General features: G+C 40.7%; 1 protein-coding gene across 3 annotated transcripts in view; it reads left to right on the top strand.

Annotated features, from left to right (window-relative positions):
- dact3a (dishevelled-binding antagonist of beta-catenin 3a) overlaps positions 1–15,148 on the top strand; it is a 19,760-nt gene extending 4,612 nt beyond the window's left edge. Inside the window, exons 2-4 of one of the 3 annotated variants that reach the window (XM_084105075.1) lie at positions 2,178–2,283; positions 7,761–7,832; positions 12,298–15,148. In XM_084105075.1, coding sequence (XP_083961201.1) covers positions 2,178–2,283; positions 7,761–7,832; positions 12,298–13,214 — 1,095 coding nt within the window. In that variant the 3' untranslated portion in view covers positions 13,215–15,148. The remainder of the gene's footprint in view (positions 1–2,177; positions 2,284–7,760; positions 7,833–12,297) is intronic. The other 2 variants (XM_084105076.1, XM_084105077.1) reach the window with 2 other exon arrangements.
- The last annotated feature ends 4,243 nt before the right edge of the window (positions 15,149–19,391 follow it).

Raw genomic sequence — 19,391 nt, forward strand, 5'->3', positions numbered from 1 at the left:
GTATCGGTATTGAAAATTTTTGAACGATACCCAGCCCTGTGTGTGTGTTTGTGCGTGTGTGTGAGCGAGCGATCGTGTGTGTGTGTGTGTGTGTGTGTGTGTGAGTGAGCAAGTAATCTCAGGTAGATTAAATCTCTTGAAGGTTCATTGCTACGGTTTCGTTCCAATGAACTGCAGTAGCCAAGGCGACATCTAGTGTATATATCTATTAGTGTTGTCAAAAGACCCGGTACTTCGGTACCAAGTCGGTACTATTTTTTTTTAAACGTCACGGTACCAGGTTTTCTCAAACCCGGTACTTGATGCGCGTGCATGCCCGAAGCGCGTGCAGTTGCGTCCTCTTCATAAAAGCGCTGATGGCGATCGGCGGTGCTGCTGCTGATGTGGTGCTGATGTTTTTGCGCGTGCAGATACGTTATTTCAAATGGCGCGCTCGCTTTTCCATGCGCGTTCATGGATGCATAGCAACGACAGACGCCACGGGAGTACAAACGCTTGTGCGAACTGCGCTCTCCATGACGACGAGGAAGTGTGACATAGGCCTATTAATTGATTTCTAGCCCTTGCATTAGCTTTACTACTAGATATATTTATGGAGATGAGAAATAAAAAGCTGTCATTAATATCAGTCCGTCAGAAAAGCAGTTCTAGTCTTATTCTTGGCTGGATAACTCTTAGCAGGTTAAAAAAGCCCTTTTAAAGTTAAATATGAATACAGTTTTGGATTAAATAAAAGTATAGTCAAGTCAAATAAAACATATTTTATCTCCTGTATAGTTTGGTAATGCTACAATAAGATACCATTCATTAACATCACTTAATGCGTTATCTAACATAACACATTGAGTGAACAATATATTTTTACAACATTAATTAATGTTTGTGAATGTTATTTAATACAAACACTTGATTGGTCATGTTTGTTCACTTCATTCATTGTGCATTAAATAATGTTAACAGAAATAATGTTAACTTTTGATTTTAAAAATGTATTTTTAAATTAACCCCTAAAGGAGAATAATTGCGACAGTATATAACTATTGTTTTTTTGTTAGGTCATTTTATCTAATGTTATCTAACAAATGGAAACTTATTGTAAAGTGTTTTTAATACTACAGTTTCCATCTTTGTAACTGTGATATACACTTTAATATAATTATGTAAATTTAATCTAAATTAAGCTTTGGTACCGAAATTGGTACCGAGAACCGTGGATTTTCACTGGTATCGGTACCGAATACTGAAATTTTGGTACCGTGACAACACTAATATCTATACCCGCCCGCCCCCTCAGATCATTTGGACGTGGCTGTGTTCAAGAGGTAACAACGATATAAATACTGTTCGTTTTCTCACACAAACCGCTCGTTTCGTGTCTTAGGCCATCAATGTGTACTTGCAATGGGGAATTGTTTAATTTGGACGATGGGGAATTGTTTAATTTGGACTCTGTGCATGCTCTTTGAGACAGTAGCCATAGACCTGCATGATATGACTGACAGACAAGAACGGTTTGACCTAAAAATATCAAAATTAAAACTTCTGCGGAAACAAAGACACCTACATCTTGGATGCCCTTGAGGTAAGCTAAAACATACCAAAATTTAATTTCAAAGTGAACTATCCCTTTAATAACTAACGATCTTCGCAACAGAAGTGAAACAATCAAAACTAACTTTATCTGGACAATAACTTTATTCTAGATCTGCTGTAAAGCCTAAACACTCTCTGTTACTGTAATCTCCTGTTATCACTGTAAAGCTGCTGTGAAACACTCTATATTGGGGCGGCAGTGGCTCAGTGGTTCATGTAGGTTGTCTACAAACCGAAAGGTTGGTGGTTCAATCCCCGGTTCCACTTGACCAAGTGTCGAGGTGTCCATGAGCAAGACACCTAACCCCAGCTGCTCCCGACGAGCTGGATGGCGCCTTGCATGGCTGACACCGCCGTCGGTGTATGAATGAGTGAGTGAATGGGTGAATGTGAGGCAATGTAAAGCGCTTTGGTGGCCATAGGTCTGTGAAAGCGCTATATAAATGCAGTCCATTTACCATTTTTACCATTTATATTGTTAAAGCGCTGTATAAATGGAGACTTGACTTGTTGGTGTTTTAGGAGGCCGGCTCATCGTGTGTGTGTGTGTGATTGTCCTGAAATCGTGTGTGTGTGTGTTTCAGGAGGGCGTGTGGAGTTTGATGAAGCTCCTGCAGCATCAGGTCGGAGAGCTAAAGATGGACGCCGTCGAGACTCTCACTGAAGCATCACACACTCGACCCGGCTCAGGTACCAAACACACCACATCATCCACATCATCACGGCTCAAGAACCACATCATCACGGCTCAAGAACCACATCATCACATGTCGCTCACTGATGCTTACATTTACATTTATGCATTTGGCTGATACTTTTACCCAAAGCGACTTACATTGCATGTCAAGGTACACATTTACATTCTTATTAGTTCTTGTTTTCCCTGGGAATCGAACCCACGACCGTGGTATTGCAAGCACCAGCGCTCTACTGTTTGAGCTCCAGGAAAGCCTACTGATGCCTGATTGTAGGGGTGTAACGTTACACAACGGTTCGGATGGTTCGGTACGCCCCACGGTTTTGACATCTCGGTTCGGTTCGGTTCGGTGGGGTGGGGGGTTTAGAAAGCTAAAATTGCTGCTTCTTTTTTTACAGTGGTTTAATGAACAAATTCTGTCTTTGTCTTTAAATTAATTCAATTACAATTAAACTTTTCGCAAGGATAAAAAAAAAGATCTGCTAATGCTGTAAACTATATAGGGAGCCCACACATTACTATAACCTTAAAGGTTAACAACAGAGCCTAGCCTAGAATTTATTTTTAGATATAATAATCAACACATTGTATGAAAACATGTAAACTGCACATAAGGCAGTTTTCTCATTAACTTATGTTTTCTACTCTAATTTGTTATTGAAATATAAATATTTACACAGTTGCTGTCATTTTCATGACAGATATTTAAAACATGGGCTACATTAATAGGGCTGTGCCGGTAAACTTGACAGCCGCACCACCGCGGTGGCTGAGGAGTAGCGGCGGTGGTTCGCCAAAAAAAAAAGTTTGTATGTGAATAGGGATGGGGCCGATCTGATCCAGTATCGGTATCGGGACCCGATACCAGCATAATTCACGTATCGGATTTTCCCGATCCAACCTGCGGAGATATCCGATATCCATGAATCATGTCTGCGCTTTAACGTTGTCTGCTGAAATCCAAAAGTGATTCCCGCCGGCTAGTCTGCTAGCTGGCTGCAAACTGCGGAATGGATTTCCTGAACGGAGGTGCGGCTCAATGAGACACCGAGTTATGAGACACGCTCCCGCTCAGGAAATCCATTCCGCAGTTTGCGACTAGCCAACAACGTCTGCTGTGTGGAAATACTTAACTTCATACTGGAAACGCCGCAGAGCATGACAGCAAAATGCAATGTTTGCGAAGCCGTAATTCAGAGCTCTTTTAAGCTCCCTCGCGTCATACAACACAACGAACACAATCAAACATTTAAAAAAGCACCACGTTACTGTGCGTTCGCACCAAACGCGAATAGCGTGTCAAATTCTCGTCTACCGCGTCTAGTTGGACGCTTGAATATTTTGAATCTATTCGCGCGTCCAGAGAAAAATTGAAGCGCATAAAAAGCAAATGAAGGCGAAATCCGTTTGTCTGTTTGCAAGATGCTGATGTTGATCGAGCATTCATCGAGAGAGTTAACGTTACCGCATCGGAGCGAGGATCACCCTTCAGATAGTGTGTGTGTAAGATGTTTACACTTGCACTTTTCTTATATTTAATTTCAACACTCAAGTATTTGACTTTTTGGGAACGTAATAAATATTGACATGACAATAAATTTGAAACCCTTACAGTTGCATATTTGTTTTCAGAATGGGATTTTTCCTGTTAACAGGATTTCCTGTTTTTCTGACTTCCTTTTTTTACCTTATTCTTACCTCAAGTTGCCTTTTGGGACATACATACGTACTTTAAGTTACATGTCATACTTGCCTGTTGAGAGAAGTTCATTTCAGCATCATATAAAATAAACAATAATGATAATAATAATATTAAAGCAAACACGGCTCTGGTATTGGAATAGTATCGGTATCGGCCGATATCCAAATTCAGGTATCGGGATCGGATCGGAAGTGAAAAAATGTGGATCGGTGCATCCCTATATGTGAATGCTGTTTTACATTAATATTATGACACACAAAGCTTTGTTTACAAAATAAATGATAGGTAAGCAATTAAATGTTATATCGCAGCCATGGAAAAGTTTGAATTCATGACGAATGAGAGAGTTGTGCGTGAGCCCATAAATTTAAACTTTGTCGGCTTTGAATTCTGGTTTGCGATCTTCACCCGATAATCAGCGAATTTAAAAATATTCCATTAGTTATTCCATATAGAAAGTTGAATTGTCTACTTTTAAACAAAACAATTCAAAACGAAAATAAACCGACTAGCATATGCTTATGTATTCCGTATATGTGCATTTCTCTCTATAGCCACGTTCACTGCGAAGATGACGAGTGAGCATCGTCAACTTCATCTTTGCAGCCGACACTGACACAAAAAAACCCACTTTATTAATAAACAATTCAAATGTCTCCTTGCTATATTTGACACGTTCATAATCATTACTTTTGCCGGTTTGTGACAGCTGTTATGCGTTATTGGCGGCGTCACCCTCCGGTTACATGAATATGGTATGGTAGACATATGGTAATTGGTATAGGCGTGTCAAGTTAATTTGTAAAGCGCGTTTCACACGCACGGGTGATTTTAGTTTGGCTTTCTCTGGCAGCGCGCAAACATAGCCTAAATGTCTTGCCCTTGTGGAGGATAAAATTCGCTCTTCAGACCTTTTACAAGTAGAAAACATGAAGATATCAGAAAAGAGATCGATGGTCTCTTTCCTGCTCGTGTCCCACATCCCTCTCAGAGCGGTAGGCTATAGGCTATATCACGCGTCTTTGTGTGGAAATATTAAACAAAAGTTGTTGTTTTTTCTTAAATAGATTCAACTTTATTATATTATGTAAGTTACCAGTATTTACTGATATTTATTGCAATGCTTTACAGGCTTTATTGTGTTGTTTCTTTGTTTTTATTTATTTATTTCAAAACAACCCCCCAAACACCACAACACCGCCGGTATTTGGGTCCATTACCACCGCGGTGGTAAAAAACTGCCACCGTCACAGCCCTATACATTAAATAATCAAGATATCAATCATTAACATGTTAAGTAAAATATATTATATAGGCTAATATAGTGCATTTATTTAGTGCAACAGTTCATTTAGGAACCAACAAGCTGTGGCACTGAATGACTTGCCTGAGGTAAAAATATTGGCGTCTTTCCGCTGCTGAAACACTGATCGATTGATTACACATGTTATGATGCCTTTCAGTAAGTACTGTATCCTTTAACATACCTTCAGGTGTCCATTCATGTTTATTCTGTAACTGAGGAAGAGAATCGCGTTTTCTCGCGCTCTGCGCTGCCGCTTTAAATGAGGAGCTAGATCCGTCACGCCACATCAAAGAGCGCAAAAACATTTATTGTTTGAATTTCGTGATCAAATAGACAGAATTTGAAAGATTACACCTTGCTTATTATCGAAAGTAATAAAATACGGAGCTTGCTATTATAGGGTGTTAATGGTGGTTAGGCTATAACACTGTATTCGTTGTGTACACATAAGACATGAGGTCCATTGGGCCGGGGCAGCAGGGGGCGGGGCAGCAGGGGGCGGGGCAGCAGGGGCCGGGGCAGCAGGGGCCGGGGCAGCAGGGGGCGGGGCAGCAGGGGCCGGGGCGTCCTCGGTACGCCATAAGAGTATCGCGATACGTATCGTGGGTGGTGTATCGTGATTTTTCGGTTTGGTTTGAATATCGTTACCCCCCTACTTGATTGTGATTGGCCACTGGGGTCATTCTGTGGTTTGATGGAGCGCAACAGTCAAAATCCCATTATTTTTCCGACGAGGTTGACGGTGGGAATGGACTATGAACGGCTCAATATCAGTTTTTTATGTTCGATTCGCTGCTTTGATACTGATTCCAAATCCAGTACCAGTTGCACAAACACAGCTGATAAGTTAAAGACCAACTAGCGATTCGTTAGAGCTGATCAGTTCTCTTTTTTTTGTAATTATGTTTATTGAATTTTCATTATAATACAAATATAACAAGACATCACAAAAAAAATACAATAAAATAAAAATTAAGGACTAGTTTTTTTCTTGCTCAGTTTAAAAATAGTGTTAATTTTGTCAGCTTTTTTTTTTTTTTTTTTTTTTTTTTTTTTTTAGAAATTATCATATTTAGTCAACTTATCTTGTTATGTTTTAGTCATGTTTAGGGCTGGGGCGGTTACCGCAATACCGCGGTCACATGACGCCTACCGCGGGTCTGAGCTCGTCACCGTCATCACAGAAAAAAAAAAAAAAAAGCATTGGCATGTGTGCAACATGTGTGCACGTTGTGTCTAATTACATTGATTCTAATGACATTGATTCTAATGACATGGATTGTGTCTAATGACATTGTGTCTTACATAAGTTTTGTTTAGAAAACCTTGAATCCATCAAAAGATGGAGCACATCCGACCTTTCGCGAGTTGGGGAGCGCAATGTTCCATGACACATAATAACATTCCATTCGTATTGACTATTAGGCCTATATGCGAGGCAAGAATTGATTTAAAGCGGTTTACGGCTATACCGCGGGAATTTCTTGCTTTTCAACCGCGGTAAGAAAAAATCCATGCCGTCCCAGCCCTAGTCATGCTTGATCATGGTTAAACCGATAACCAGTTATTTTTCTCAAACTTGTAATGATTGTCGTCATGTCATCAGAATCGTTGCAGTTTCACCTATAAGCTCAAATCAAGACACTGTCGACTCGTACGCATTCACTCATCTAGTTTCCTGATTTATAATATTATCATATAAATTAACAAGAGAACCGTTGGGCGTAGTCCTCCACCGCGCCACCGAAAAGGCCAGCCTGGAAAACGGGTTCGCTCGGACTCTCTCACATCGGCCAGGTTGAGCCATAGGTGTCTCTCCTGGACCACGGCTGTGGACATCACCTGACCCAGGGAGCGTGCGGTCACCTCGTTGTTCCTCACCGTGACCCTCAGCTCACCCTGGCCACCGGCCGAAGCATCACCGCTCGTTTGGTAATACTCGAAGGTGATAGGCTTTCTAAGCGAAACCCTGTAACTCGGAGTGACTGAACGTAAGGGAACAAATATTAACCAATTAAATACAGTTGTCTGTTCATCAAATAAAGCTGTCGAATGTCTTTAAAAGTCCAGGAACGCAGTGCAGAAACATATTTATTTATGGTGCTTTCATGATATTTTTGTGCTTTTTGGAGCTTGACTGTCGCAGTCTGGGGTTTTTGATCAGCCCATGTCTCTCGACAGACTCTTTTCACACAGAACAAAATCATTTATACTCTAATCAATATTTCACATTCACTCATTTGTTTATTTGGTAAATGTATCTCTAATAAGCGGGATTATGTACAGGCGTTTTGCAGGATAATCCCCTCAGGGTGATACAAGAGAGCATCACTTTAGTGTCTTGATCATCAGAGCTTATTCTTCCGTAATAATATCTGACTGTATATTATCTCATATACTCAGGGGTTTTCTCTGTAACGTGTGTGTGTGTGTGTGTGTGTGTGTGTGTGTGTGTGTATCAGGCTCCTCTGAACACACTGAGGGTCCTTGTCCTCTCGGCCCCGTCCGGCTCTCTGAGAGACACGAGCCTGTTGGTAAGTGGACCACCCAAATATACTCATACACTCGTCAAACACACACACGTCTGTCTGCCAGCTCTGCACACACACACACATACACTCACTCACACACACATATACACACATACACGCACACACACACACACACACTCTCTCTCTCACACACCCACACACACACATATACACACACACAGACACACACACACAAATGTTATAGAGATCCAGTTCACTCAATGTGATGAAGTATGTTCTTCCTCAGTGTTTCTGTCTTGTTTTCCAGTACAAATATCTTAACATTCCTAAATCAAGACACATTTACTGGAGAAGCAATAGAGAGAAGATATGAAGTCTTGTATCTCACCTTAAATACACACAGTAAAGGTCCTGCACACTGAGTCCGAAATTTTCGCACGTTTAAAAATAAATACGACCAGGGTTCGAATTATGATTTCATCTTTGTGGGGGTCTCTTAAAAAAAAAAAAAGTAGCCTATGAGCAGGCGCAGTGTAGCTTACTAATGTAAATAAATAAAAATGTTTAATAAAAAAGCGTTGCTAAAACAATTAAATTTAGATCGTACATTTGGTTTAATTTGTCGTTTAATGAGGTCTAATATATGTTGTTAGTGGTGAGAATTTTCACGTGAATAAATAAATAGATCCGACAATTGTAAGCGTGTATTTAACTGGTCCAGTGGCAGAACTGTTGCCAAGCGTGTCAGAGGTTCTGGGTTCTAATCCGCACTCGTGTAGTATCAGGGAGGTACTGATAGTATCAGGCAGGGACACGTTTGTGTGCATTTTGTTTTGTAATTTCACTGGAACGAATAGAGAGTCTCCTCAACGGATTGAAGCGCGCGTCCGAGTGAAGACTGTGCGCGAGCAACATGAGAACGCAGTATCCGCACCACTGATCGCAGCGGCAACGAGCACTTTGATCACGTGATTTAAAAAACAACACATTTCAGCGCTAGATCGCCTCTTATTTAACAAACAAACTAAATGAATGCTCTGCTAGTTAACTGGAGATGTTTTATTTATTTGTATTGGTATATTAGTGCCGCGAGATGTTTCAAAAGTGGAGGGGACATGTCTCACCCGCAGATTACGCCTATGCTAAAATAACACTTGCCTGACGGGTTATGCTACTGCTAGATCGGCGTTGGCGTCACTTCTGTGAGACGTCAGAAAAGTCAGTAAAAGTCCTGGCAGAAAGCGAAGCATAAGGATGTAGTGTGATGACGATCCGAGATCCCGCGAGATCCATGTGTTTGGCATCTTGTCCTATCTTTTAAGTCACGCTACAGTAGTCTGAAGGAAAAAGTGCTTTATTTGTAATTTAAAATAATGGTGCTGATGATTTTCAGAGACCCCACAGGTGTATGATTTTACTCAGGGTATCCGCGGGGTCTTGAAAAGTATTAAAAGGTGATAAATCAATTTTGGGAAAATTAAGACCCTTAAAAAGTATTAAAAAGTCTTATCACGGCTTTATAAAGTCTTAAATTTTGAAAGTATTTTTTCTGAATTAGCTGTCCAACAGTTTGAGTCCCAAAAACATCGTAAAAGTGTGTGAATTTAGTCATTTTTATTAAAAAAACGAACAGGTACATAAAAAACTAGGCTATTGTGGGTGCGTTCGTAAATTGCCTCTGAGAGCACCAGAGCGGGCAGGCGGGCGGAAGTTCAAAAGCACAATGTACGCTCTGGCGTTCCCAGTGCGTATTACAACGCACCGAAATGTTTTAAGAGAAGGTTGGTGAACGCATGAACAGAATGCAATAATATCTGTCTGCAGAGCCGCAGAGCCACAGTTTCACCCGCAGAGTCCGTTTACCGTTACATTAACCCATACAATTTGTATTATGCATTTCCTTAACATGTATTTGCTAATCAAACACTTTATATGAACAAACTACTAATCTATAAAACACAATCGGTCTTCCGACCTTTTACTATTGTATTGATATGCGCGCGAGAGAGAGAGCAATACAGCGCTCGTGTTGTTTGAAGGCGGTGAGAGTGCGCGTGCGCGGCCGGGGCTCTCTCTCTCTGTTTGTTCTTGCGCCCTGTCCACTGATCTAAATAATTAGTTGTCACGACGACTTATTTGTTCCCTCGTTTTAATAAATCGTGGACACGTTGAACTAATTCCCTCCCTCATTTTGATTTAACGAATTACAACATGGCCAAAAACAGTTTGATACTATTAATTAGTGAATGCTAAAGACCTATTTTTGTGAATTGGTGAATATTCAGGTGAATTATTTCGTGGCCACGAATTAATAATAATTATTAAACTGTTTTTCTTACCTGTGAAGATAGCTCTTCAGTGAAGGCCGACTATTCTCTTACAGCTTTTTATTCCTTTTTTTTGTGAATTGGTGAATATTCAGGTGAATTGTTTCGTGGCCACGAATTAATAATACCTCAGCACCTTTTACAAATTTACAACGTGGCCACAATATAGTAAAACGAGGGAACAAATTAGTATAACCTGCTGAGGTATTATTAATTCGTGGCCACGCTTGAAGTGGCGGTGAGGTATTAAAAAATATTGAGAAGGTCTTGAAAAAGTCTTGAAAAGGTATTAAAATTAACTTCAAGATTCCTGCATATACCCTGTTACTGCTTTCATGGGAGCTCATCCTCTCTCTATGGGAGCTCATCTCCCACTGGCTCCCACGTAGTAATTCGAACCATGAATACGACCTCACGCTGTGTCAATCACGCTTACACACTGCCTCCGAAACTGTCGTCTGTCATAAAAAAAATCTGGATCAGGTTAGATTCTCTGCGTTTTCCGCATCCGTAGCAAACATTTTGATTTCGAGAGGAAATTTCGGACTCAGTGTGCGAGGACCTTTAGATCGACTTTTTAAAACATTCCAGAATGTAAACTGGGTTTTTTGGCAGTGAAACGGTTAAAACAGAGACTGCAGAAAACACACTCAGAGTCATGAGATCTTTAAGCTTCAGTGTGAATATACACACCTGTGACACTGAGGAGAAGAAAGACCCGCTCTGTTAGACTACACACACTCACACACACACACAGACACACACACACACATAGACACACTCACACACACACTCACACACACACTCACATAGACACACACAGACACACACACACTCACACACACACACACATAGACACACACACACTCACACACACACACAGACACACACACACACACACTCACACAGACACACACACTCACACACACAGACACACACACAGACACACACACACTCACACACACACACACACACATAGACACACACTCACACACACACACAGACACACACACACTCACACACACACACTCACACACACACACACACACACACATAGACACACTCACACACACACACACTCACATAGACACTCACACACTCATAGACAAACACAGACACACTCACACACACAGACACTCTCACACACACACACACACAGTCAAACTCTCTCTCACTATCACACAGACACACACACACAGACACACTCACACACAGACGCACACACAGTCAAACTCTCTCACTCTCAAACAGACACACTCACACACACACACACTCACATAGACACACTCACACACACATAGACAAACACAGACACACTCACACACACTCACACAGACACTCTCACACACACAGACACACACACACACAGTCAAACTCTCTCTCACTCTCACTCAGACATACTCTCACACAGACACACATAGACAAACAGACACACACACACACACACATAGACACACACAGACACACTCACACACAGACGCACACACAGTCAAACTCTCTCTCACTCTCAAACAGACACACTCACACACACACAGACACACTCACACACACACAGACGCACACACACAGTCAAACTCTCTCTCAATCTCACACAGACACACTCACACACACATAGACAAACACAGACACACGCATACACACACACACATTTTTTTTATTATTATTATGTAATAATAAACACTAATTCCATTCCATGTGCTTTATAAAGTGTTTGACAGTAGCTGTGATTCATTCAGTGTGAGGATGTCGTGTTGCTTAGTTGTTTCCAGTATTATAAAGATTCTCCTTCCCAGCATGCAGTTCTGCTTTTAAAAGACGTCTAACGGCGTCCACAAACAGCCAGACGTGTAGACTAGAACAACGCAGCGTTTGGGCCGTCAGTGGAGATTTAATAGACGTCTAAACCATCATCAGAGAATAGACTATCATCAGTTACACAACATGTCAAAGAAATGAAACCACACACCCTGTGATCACTGTTGACTGACATGATGGAATATCATAAATCTCAAGTTATTTGGGCAAAAACGACATGTAACCAAATTCAAGGTTATTTTGGCTAGAAGTGTGTGACTCACAGCCGGACTATATCGGGTCTATAGTTAATCTATAGTTAATCTAGAGGATGAGATGATGACTATTGTGTGCTGGGCTGATGTGTGTGTTTCCCTCTTTCCCAGCAGCCTCTCCTGCGCTGGAGGGCGTGAGTGAAGACGAGCCGTGGGTCTGGCCCGATGAAGAGCCCAGCGCTGAGGACTACAGACAGGCTCAGCGCGTGGAGACGTACATCATCGGGCTAATCCAGCGCCGCTCGCCTCACGCTAGACCCAGCAAACCTCCGCGCACTAGCATGGGTCCCGAGACCAGAGTGATCCGGCAGAGTAGCATTAGCCGGGCCGGGATTCGCTCCACATCTCTGGATTTTCCCAGCAGCAGCGAAGCGGAATCCCCACAGCACGTCTACACACACACACACTCCTCCGACGAGCTGGTGAACGCGCAGTACATCCCAGCGCAGCCGTGTCGCGCTCTAGCGCACAAACCCGAGAGGAAGCCGAAGAAGTGCCGTTTCACGGAGGACAAGATGGCGGCGAAGAAACCCGGGAGAAAAACCTGCCGCGCGCAATCCGAGAACAACCTGGAGCGCAAATACAACACGGCGGAGAGGAACGTCACGGCTAAAACACGCCGCGGATCCGCTCACGCTCACCGGCGCTGGCGCTCCACGCTAGAACTGAGTCAGGACGAAGCCGAGCAGCCAATCAGACGCTCCCGTAAGCCTCGTGTGTACCGAGTCGAGTCCGAGTCGAGTCTGAGCGAGGCCGAGTCGCGCGGGTCCAGCTCGCGGTCCAGCGACTCTGACGGGAGCGGCGGATTGGTCTGGCCACAGCAGCTGGCTCCGCCCACTCAGCCTGGAAACAGCAGCGGATTGGTCTGGCCACAGCAACTGGCTCCGCCCACTCTGCTGGCTCCACCCACTCAGCCTGGAAACGCCCTGCAGCCCAAAGCCTTCGTGAAGATCAAGGCGTCGCACGCGCTCAAGAAGAAGATCCTGAGGTTCAGAACCGGGTCCCTTAAAGTCATGACCACCGTATGAGACACACACACACACACACACACGTTTACTTAGCTATCTAAATGGGGACTCTCCACAGACGTAATGGTTTTATACTGTCCAAACTGTTTATTCTGTCTCCTTACACTAACCCCGACCCCTAAACCTGCCCATCACACACACACACACACACACACAGGTTTGTTTAGCTATACTTGTGAGGACCTCCATAGACGTAATGGTTTTTATACCGTCCAAACTGTATATTCTGTCCCCTTATACAAACCCGACCCCTATTTTTGTCATTTTTATTCGTTTTTTTCTTTTTCTTTTCTTGAATCCATACATTTACTGGAGAAGCAACATGTAACAATTTATTTTTCAGGATAAACCCCATGAGATGCATCAAGGAGGTCCTAATACTCAAAAAATAGATAACACAACAACAATAATCACCTCATTCAAACACACCACTAGGGCTGTGCGATAGAGCTAAACAATGATCACGATATAATGTTTCATATCGTTCGGTATCGATAATTATTGACATTTTTTATAACTTTTACTTTTAAAGACAAGTAGAAATGTTTGAATTTAAACCACTAATTTATTTATTTATCCACATTATTAAGGCAAACAACAAATTATATTAGTTTTAGCAGTCAAAGAGTACTGGTGTAATGGTTCACAATATTCACGGTTGGGTTTGATACGACAGTGGTGTCGCGGTTCTGTACGCTTTCGATACAGCAAACAAAGAAATGCCAGAGAAATTTACTTGATTTAAAAAAAAAAAAGATTTTTTATTAAAAGTGACTCAAACTGAGTGTGAAGCACTAAATATTGAGTAGCATTTTAGCCCACTAACCCTAACACATCCGCGCCTTCCACACGTCTTTAGATGCGATATGAAAACCCCTGAGATCTACGGGCGATATTTTAATGAAAATATGAAAAAAAATAAAATAATTGTTACCGACAATAGTGTACGTCGATAAATACCGATACCGTTTTATCGCCCAGCCCTACACACCACTACTAAACCTACCCATCACACACACACACACTAACCTGACTCCTAAACCTACCCATCACACACACAAACTAACCTGACTCCTAAACCTACTCATTACACACACACACACACACACTAACCTGACTCCTAAACCTACCGACAACACAACTTTCTGCATTTTTACTTTTTAAAGAACACCTTTAATTACTTTATTTTTATACCAGATTTGCAAACGAGGACGTCCCTAAAGGAGGTTTTTGGAGATTTTGTCAGGTTTTGGTCACTTCTGGGTACAAATTTGTCCCCAAAATATAGTTAAGTAGGTACACACACACATATGCAGACACGCACATATACACACACACATATGCAGACACACACATATACACACACACGCACATATACACACACACATATGCAGACACACACATATACACACACACGCACATATACACACACACATATATATACACACACATATATATGCACACACATATATATATATATATATATATATATACACACACACACACATATATGCACACACACACATATACACACACACATATATATACACACACACAAACATATACACACAGACACACACTTCTTATTCCTGTTGAATATCCTGAGTTTTGGCTAATTCAGTGTCAGTTCCAGTGGATCATGAAAACAGGAGTGTGTCGTTCGGGCCCCGTGACCTTCACTCTGGGACTGAGACACTTCACCGTGTGTTTGAGTTAGAGGACGATAGACTCACACAGACCGAGTGACACTCGACACCCGTTCCCACACTCATGGCTTGAGATGCAAAAAAAAAAAACTTTGACCAATACTTTCAAATAGCACATAAATAACACGCGTAAACACCCATCACGACGATGATGATGTCACACATGTAAATGTCTGTAAATGTTCCCTGTATTTATGAATGTAACCTGTAAATAAAGACCTCTTCGTAACGACATGCTCTCGATCTGTTAATGTCGCCATAAAACGGAAGTAGTCACATCCTTTCTTACGTATTGTGAATGATAATAAATGTAGGGCGGAGCTTGGGTCTATGCAGTGTGATGTGGGCGTGGCTCTCACAAGTCTATGCAAATGAGCGTGAGCTTCCAGGGGCGGAGTTTAAAGCACCACATGATTCCTGAATCCTTCGTACTCACCAGTTATGACATTTTAATTAAACATTACAAGATCAACAAAATTAAACATGCGCAGATTAATTGTTCATAACAAGATCTATAATATGCTTTTCAAAAAACTACATTTTTATTGTCACTTTTAATAGCAAATTGTATATTGTATAGTAACTCTTTATTTGGTTACACTTTATTTGAAAGTGTCATTGTTACAGTGTAATTATATATTTAAGTACTGAGTAATATTAATTAAAGGATTAGAGTTTGGTTGAGGGTTATTTGCATGTAATTATGCATAATTTACTGTTATTACTATGGTAAGTACATGTAACAAGGACACTGTAAAATAAAGTTACCGTTTATTTTAGTTGATGATAGAGTTTATATTTTCATGTGAATATGATGTAAAGATGAACAAAGTAGTTTTGCTGATGAATCTCTGCGAAGGGAAATTATTTTTTTATTAAAAATTATTACTTTATTAAGATCTTGTTTATTTTAATGAAGTTAATGCACTGTGAACTAACATGAACAAACAATGAGTATCTGTATTAGTTAACAGAGATGAACAAATACTGTAGCTAATGTATTGCTCATGGTTAGTTCATGTTAGTTAATACTTTAATGAACATTAATTTAAAGTGAAAAAAAATATGAGTTTACATTTATGTATATAAAATTTGCCAAGAAAATAATTTAAGTGTATCACAAAGCAAGCTTAGTTTTTATTGGGGTCAAAATCAAAGTATCCAAAAGTAACGTCTTCCATGATTCCCGAGTTCTGCTGATGCATGATGGGATATCTCTGCTCTTGTGTGTGTTTATTTGTAGAGAGTGTGTGTTGCGTCGACGTGAACACTTCTCCATCTCTCGGAGACGCTGGATAACGAGCTCCAGCTGGAGCAGAAACACAGGCCCATTGACTGGAGGATTCTGGGAGTGTGCATAGCTTGAGTCACATGACTGTTCTCTCTCACTGATACTGTCTCAGAGAACAGGGAACGCCTCAGAGTTATGATCAAACCTTCCTCCAGTAACGCTTATAGAAAATCATCTAGTCTTTATTAATGTTCTCAAATTGTTCATGGATCACTTTAGTTGAATGATCATCTAATGTTTTATTAAATGTTACTTGTTTCCGAACGTTCAGAGAACATTCAAAAGTAACATTCCCATAATGTTTGAGGAATTATACAATGGAATGTTCCCTTTAATATTCATATGAAAAAACTAATTTAAATCATTCCGAAATAATGTTTTCATAACTTAATGGGAACGTCAGACTTTTTTTATTATTTGGGATTAGTGTTTCTGGTCACACTTTACAATAAGGTTCATTAGTTAACATTAATTAGTGTATTAACTAGCATGAACTAACCATGAGCAATACATTTTTTACAGTATTTATTAATCTTTGTTAATGTTAGTTAATAATAATACAGCTGATCATCGTTTGTTCATGTTAGTTCACAGTGCTTTAACTAATGCTAACAAGATTATAATAAAGTATTAGTAAATGTTGAAATTAACAAAGGTTAATAAATGCTGTATAAGTGCAGTTCATTATTAGTTCATGTTAACTAACGAACCTTATTGTAAAGTGTTACTGTGTTTTTAAATGTTACTTGTTTCGTTCAGAGAACATTCAGAAGTAACATCCCATAATGTTTGAGGAATGGAATGTTTCCTTAACGTTCACATAACCAAGAAAAAACGTTTTTAAAGCAGTCAGAAATATTGTTTTCATAACTTAACGAGTTTTTTAGTTGGGATTAGTTTTTCTTAATAGATTTTATATAAATATTTATTTTGTTCTGTTTTCATTTTCATTTGTGTTCAAGTTTTCGTAGTTTTGTGTTTTTGTTAGGTAATTTTTGTTCGTTTTTTGTTTTGTTTTTACATTTACTGGAGAAACAACATGCCTGAAGACATCGAGTCTTTAAGTGTGTTTATGCTGAACACTAATATCTGCCACTGGAGTCAGAAACATGAACTTCATTCACAGGGAAACGAGATGATTCTTCAGACGCTGGCAGACTTTAGTTCTTGTTTTAATGCACAAACTCACTTCATTTTCATGCATTTTTCAGAAACCAACACTTAATATCTTCAGTCATTTTGCTTCTTCTCCAGTAAATATATCTTGATTTAAGAATCTTTAGATATTTGTGCTGGAAAACGAGACAGAAACACTGAGGAAGAGCATGATTTCTTTATTTTTAACCAGCATAAACCAGTCAGAACCAGTACTGTGAGTTTGTGCAGGATCATGTCGGTGGAGAGAGAGACGAAGAGGAGCGGAGAGCAGCGAGTTTGGACTCAACTCTGTGTGTGTGTGTGTGTGTGTGTGTGTGTGTGTGTGTGTGTGTGTCCATCTGGAGGTGGTTACAGAGGCACGTTCCTTCAGGGCCAAGAACCTGGAGTATTTCCGGTGAGAGCGAGAGGAAGACGAGGGAATTAAAGGAGAAAGAGTATATTAACCACATCTGGACTCCATTACAGGAGACGTGATCTCACAGATGAACGCACACACACACTCCAGATCTGATGAAGGACCTGCGCCTGGACACACATACACACACACACACAGATCTGCAGCTCCGAGTTATTTCTGCTCACGGCGCTGATGAGATTCTCCAGACCTCCAGAAGAACAGCCTCCGTCTGATAGGGTACACACACACACACACACTGTGCTCTTAAACACACACACACACACACACTGTGCTCTTGGTCGAGTTAGACAGGCACATACCACAATCTGGGATCTTGGCCAGAGAAGGAGAGGCAGAATCACATGCTCAGACTCTGTTCCTGTGTGCTGAACTCTACATGTGTTCACAGTAACAGAAACATGATTTATGAATGTTTTGCTAGCATTCCCATTCAGTTATGAAAACATTATTTCTCCAAACGTTCAAAATGTCCAGTTTAAACAAAGAAAATGTTCTTGTTTATGTGAAATCTAAGGGAACATTACATTCTAAATTAAATAGTTTCATTTAAGTCCAAAATGTTATTTAATATCGCTGAATTTACCTAAATCCGTTAAACCAAAAAAATCAGGTAGAAATCGCTCTAATAATTGGAGACAGTCACTCTCTCTTTAGCCCCGCCCTCACTGTGGAAAGGGGAGGGGCCTGTTGATGATTGACAGTTTGACTTGACTCTGCCAGTATCACAACTAATTTTCTCCCACAAGCAAACTGAGCTTACAGAATTATTCCTCTCTGCTGAATAATTAGATCACTTAAATATATAAAAATCCAGCTTTTAATGTTGTTTATGTGTCTATGTGGTGTTTTTAATATGCTTTAAGACAAAGCATGTGTAAATTCATAAGTCGACTCCATTGCTGAGTATTTCCTCCTTAAAACTGCAGTGAACCAAAGACAGTCTCAAAAACAGCTTTGAAATCGCTGGTGTTTCTGACGTCACAAACTACCTTGTAACCAATCAGATCAACGTGTGATCGTCACGCCACGTATACTAAATGAGGCAAGGGTGTCGAGTTACATTCAAGATATTAAGGAAAAAACACTTAAATATGTAATTTTGCAATCAAAGATGAGTTTTAAGGGATAAAATTGACTACAGGGGGATTGTTTTATGTTTCTAAACAAGATCATTGTTCCCATGCAGAGATTTCTCGACTTTCATCAGCCATGTTGAATTTATGTAGTCATAAATTATAATATGAATATAAGAAACATAACAGATGGGATTATGGGTGGTTTGGATGCGAATGGTTAAAGTCTGGAGGCTCTCTGGATCCGGCAGGAATGTGAGCCGTGGAAACACAGGCCTGGAGTCAGGAGATGTTTAGTCTACAGCGTCGAGTCGGCTGATCTCTCCGTCCCGCACACACACTGTTTACTTATCAGACTCATTTCGTAACGGTTTAGTTACTGTGCATGCTTGGCTTCTGACAGTAAACACAATCTACATCTGAACCTCAGATCAGGCTCTTGTTGAACATGTAGATGAGGAAGACTCTCGCTGTGCTTGTGTTGCACTGCCTCCTTGTGCTCATGTGAGGAACACACACACACACACACAC

Source organism: Abramis brama, assembly GCF_963993115.1.
Source record: "Abramis brama genome assembly, chromosome: 25".
Taxonomy (NCBI): Eukaryota; Metazoa; Chordata; class Actinopteri; order Cypriniformes; family Leuciscidae; genus Abramis; species Abramis brama.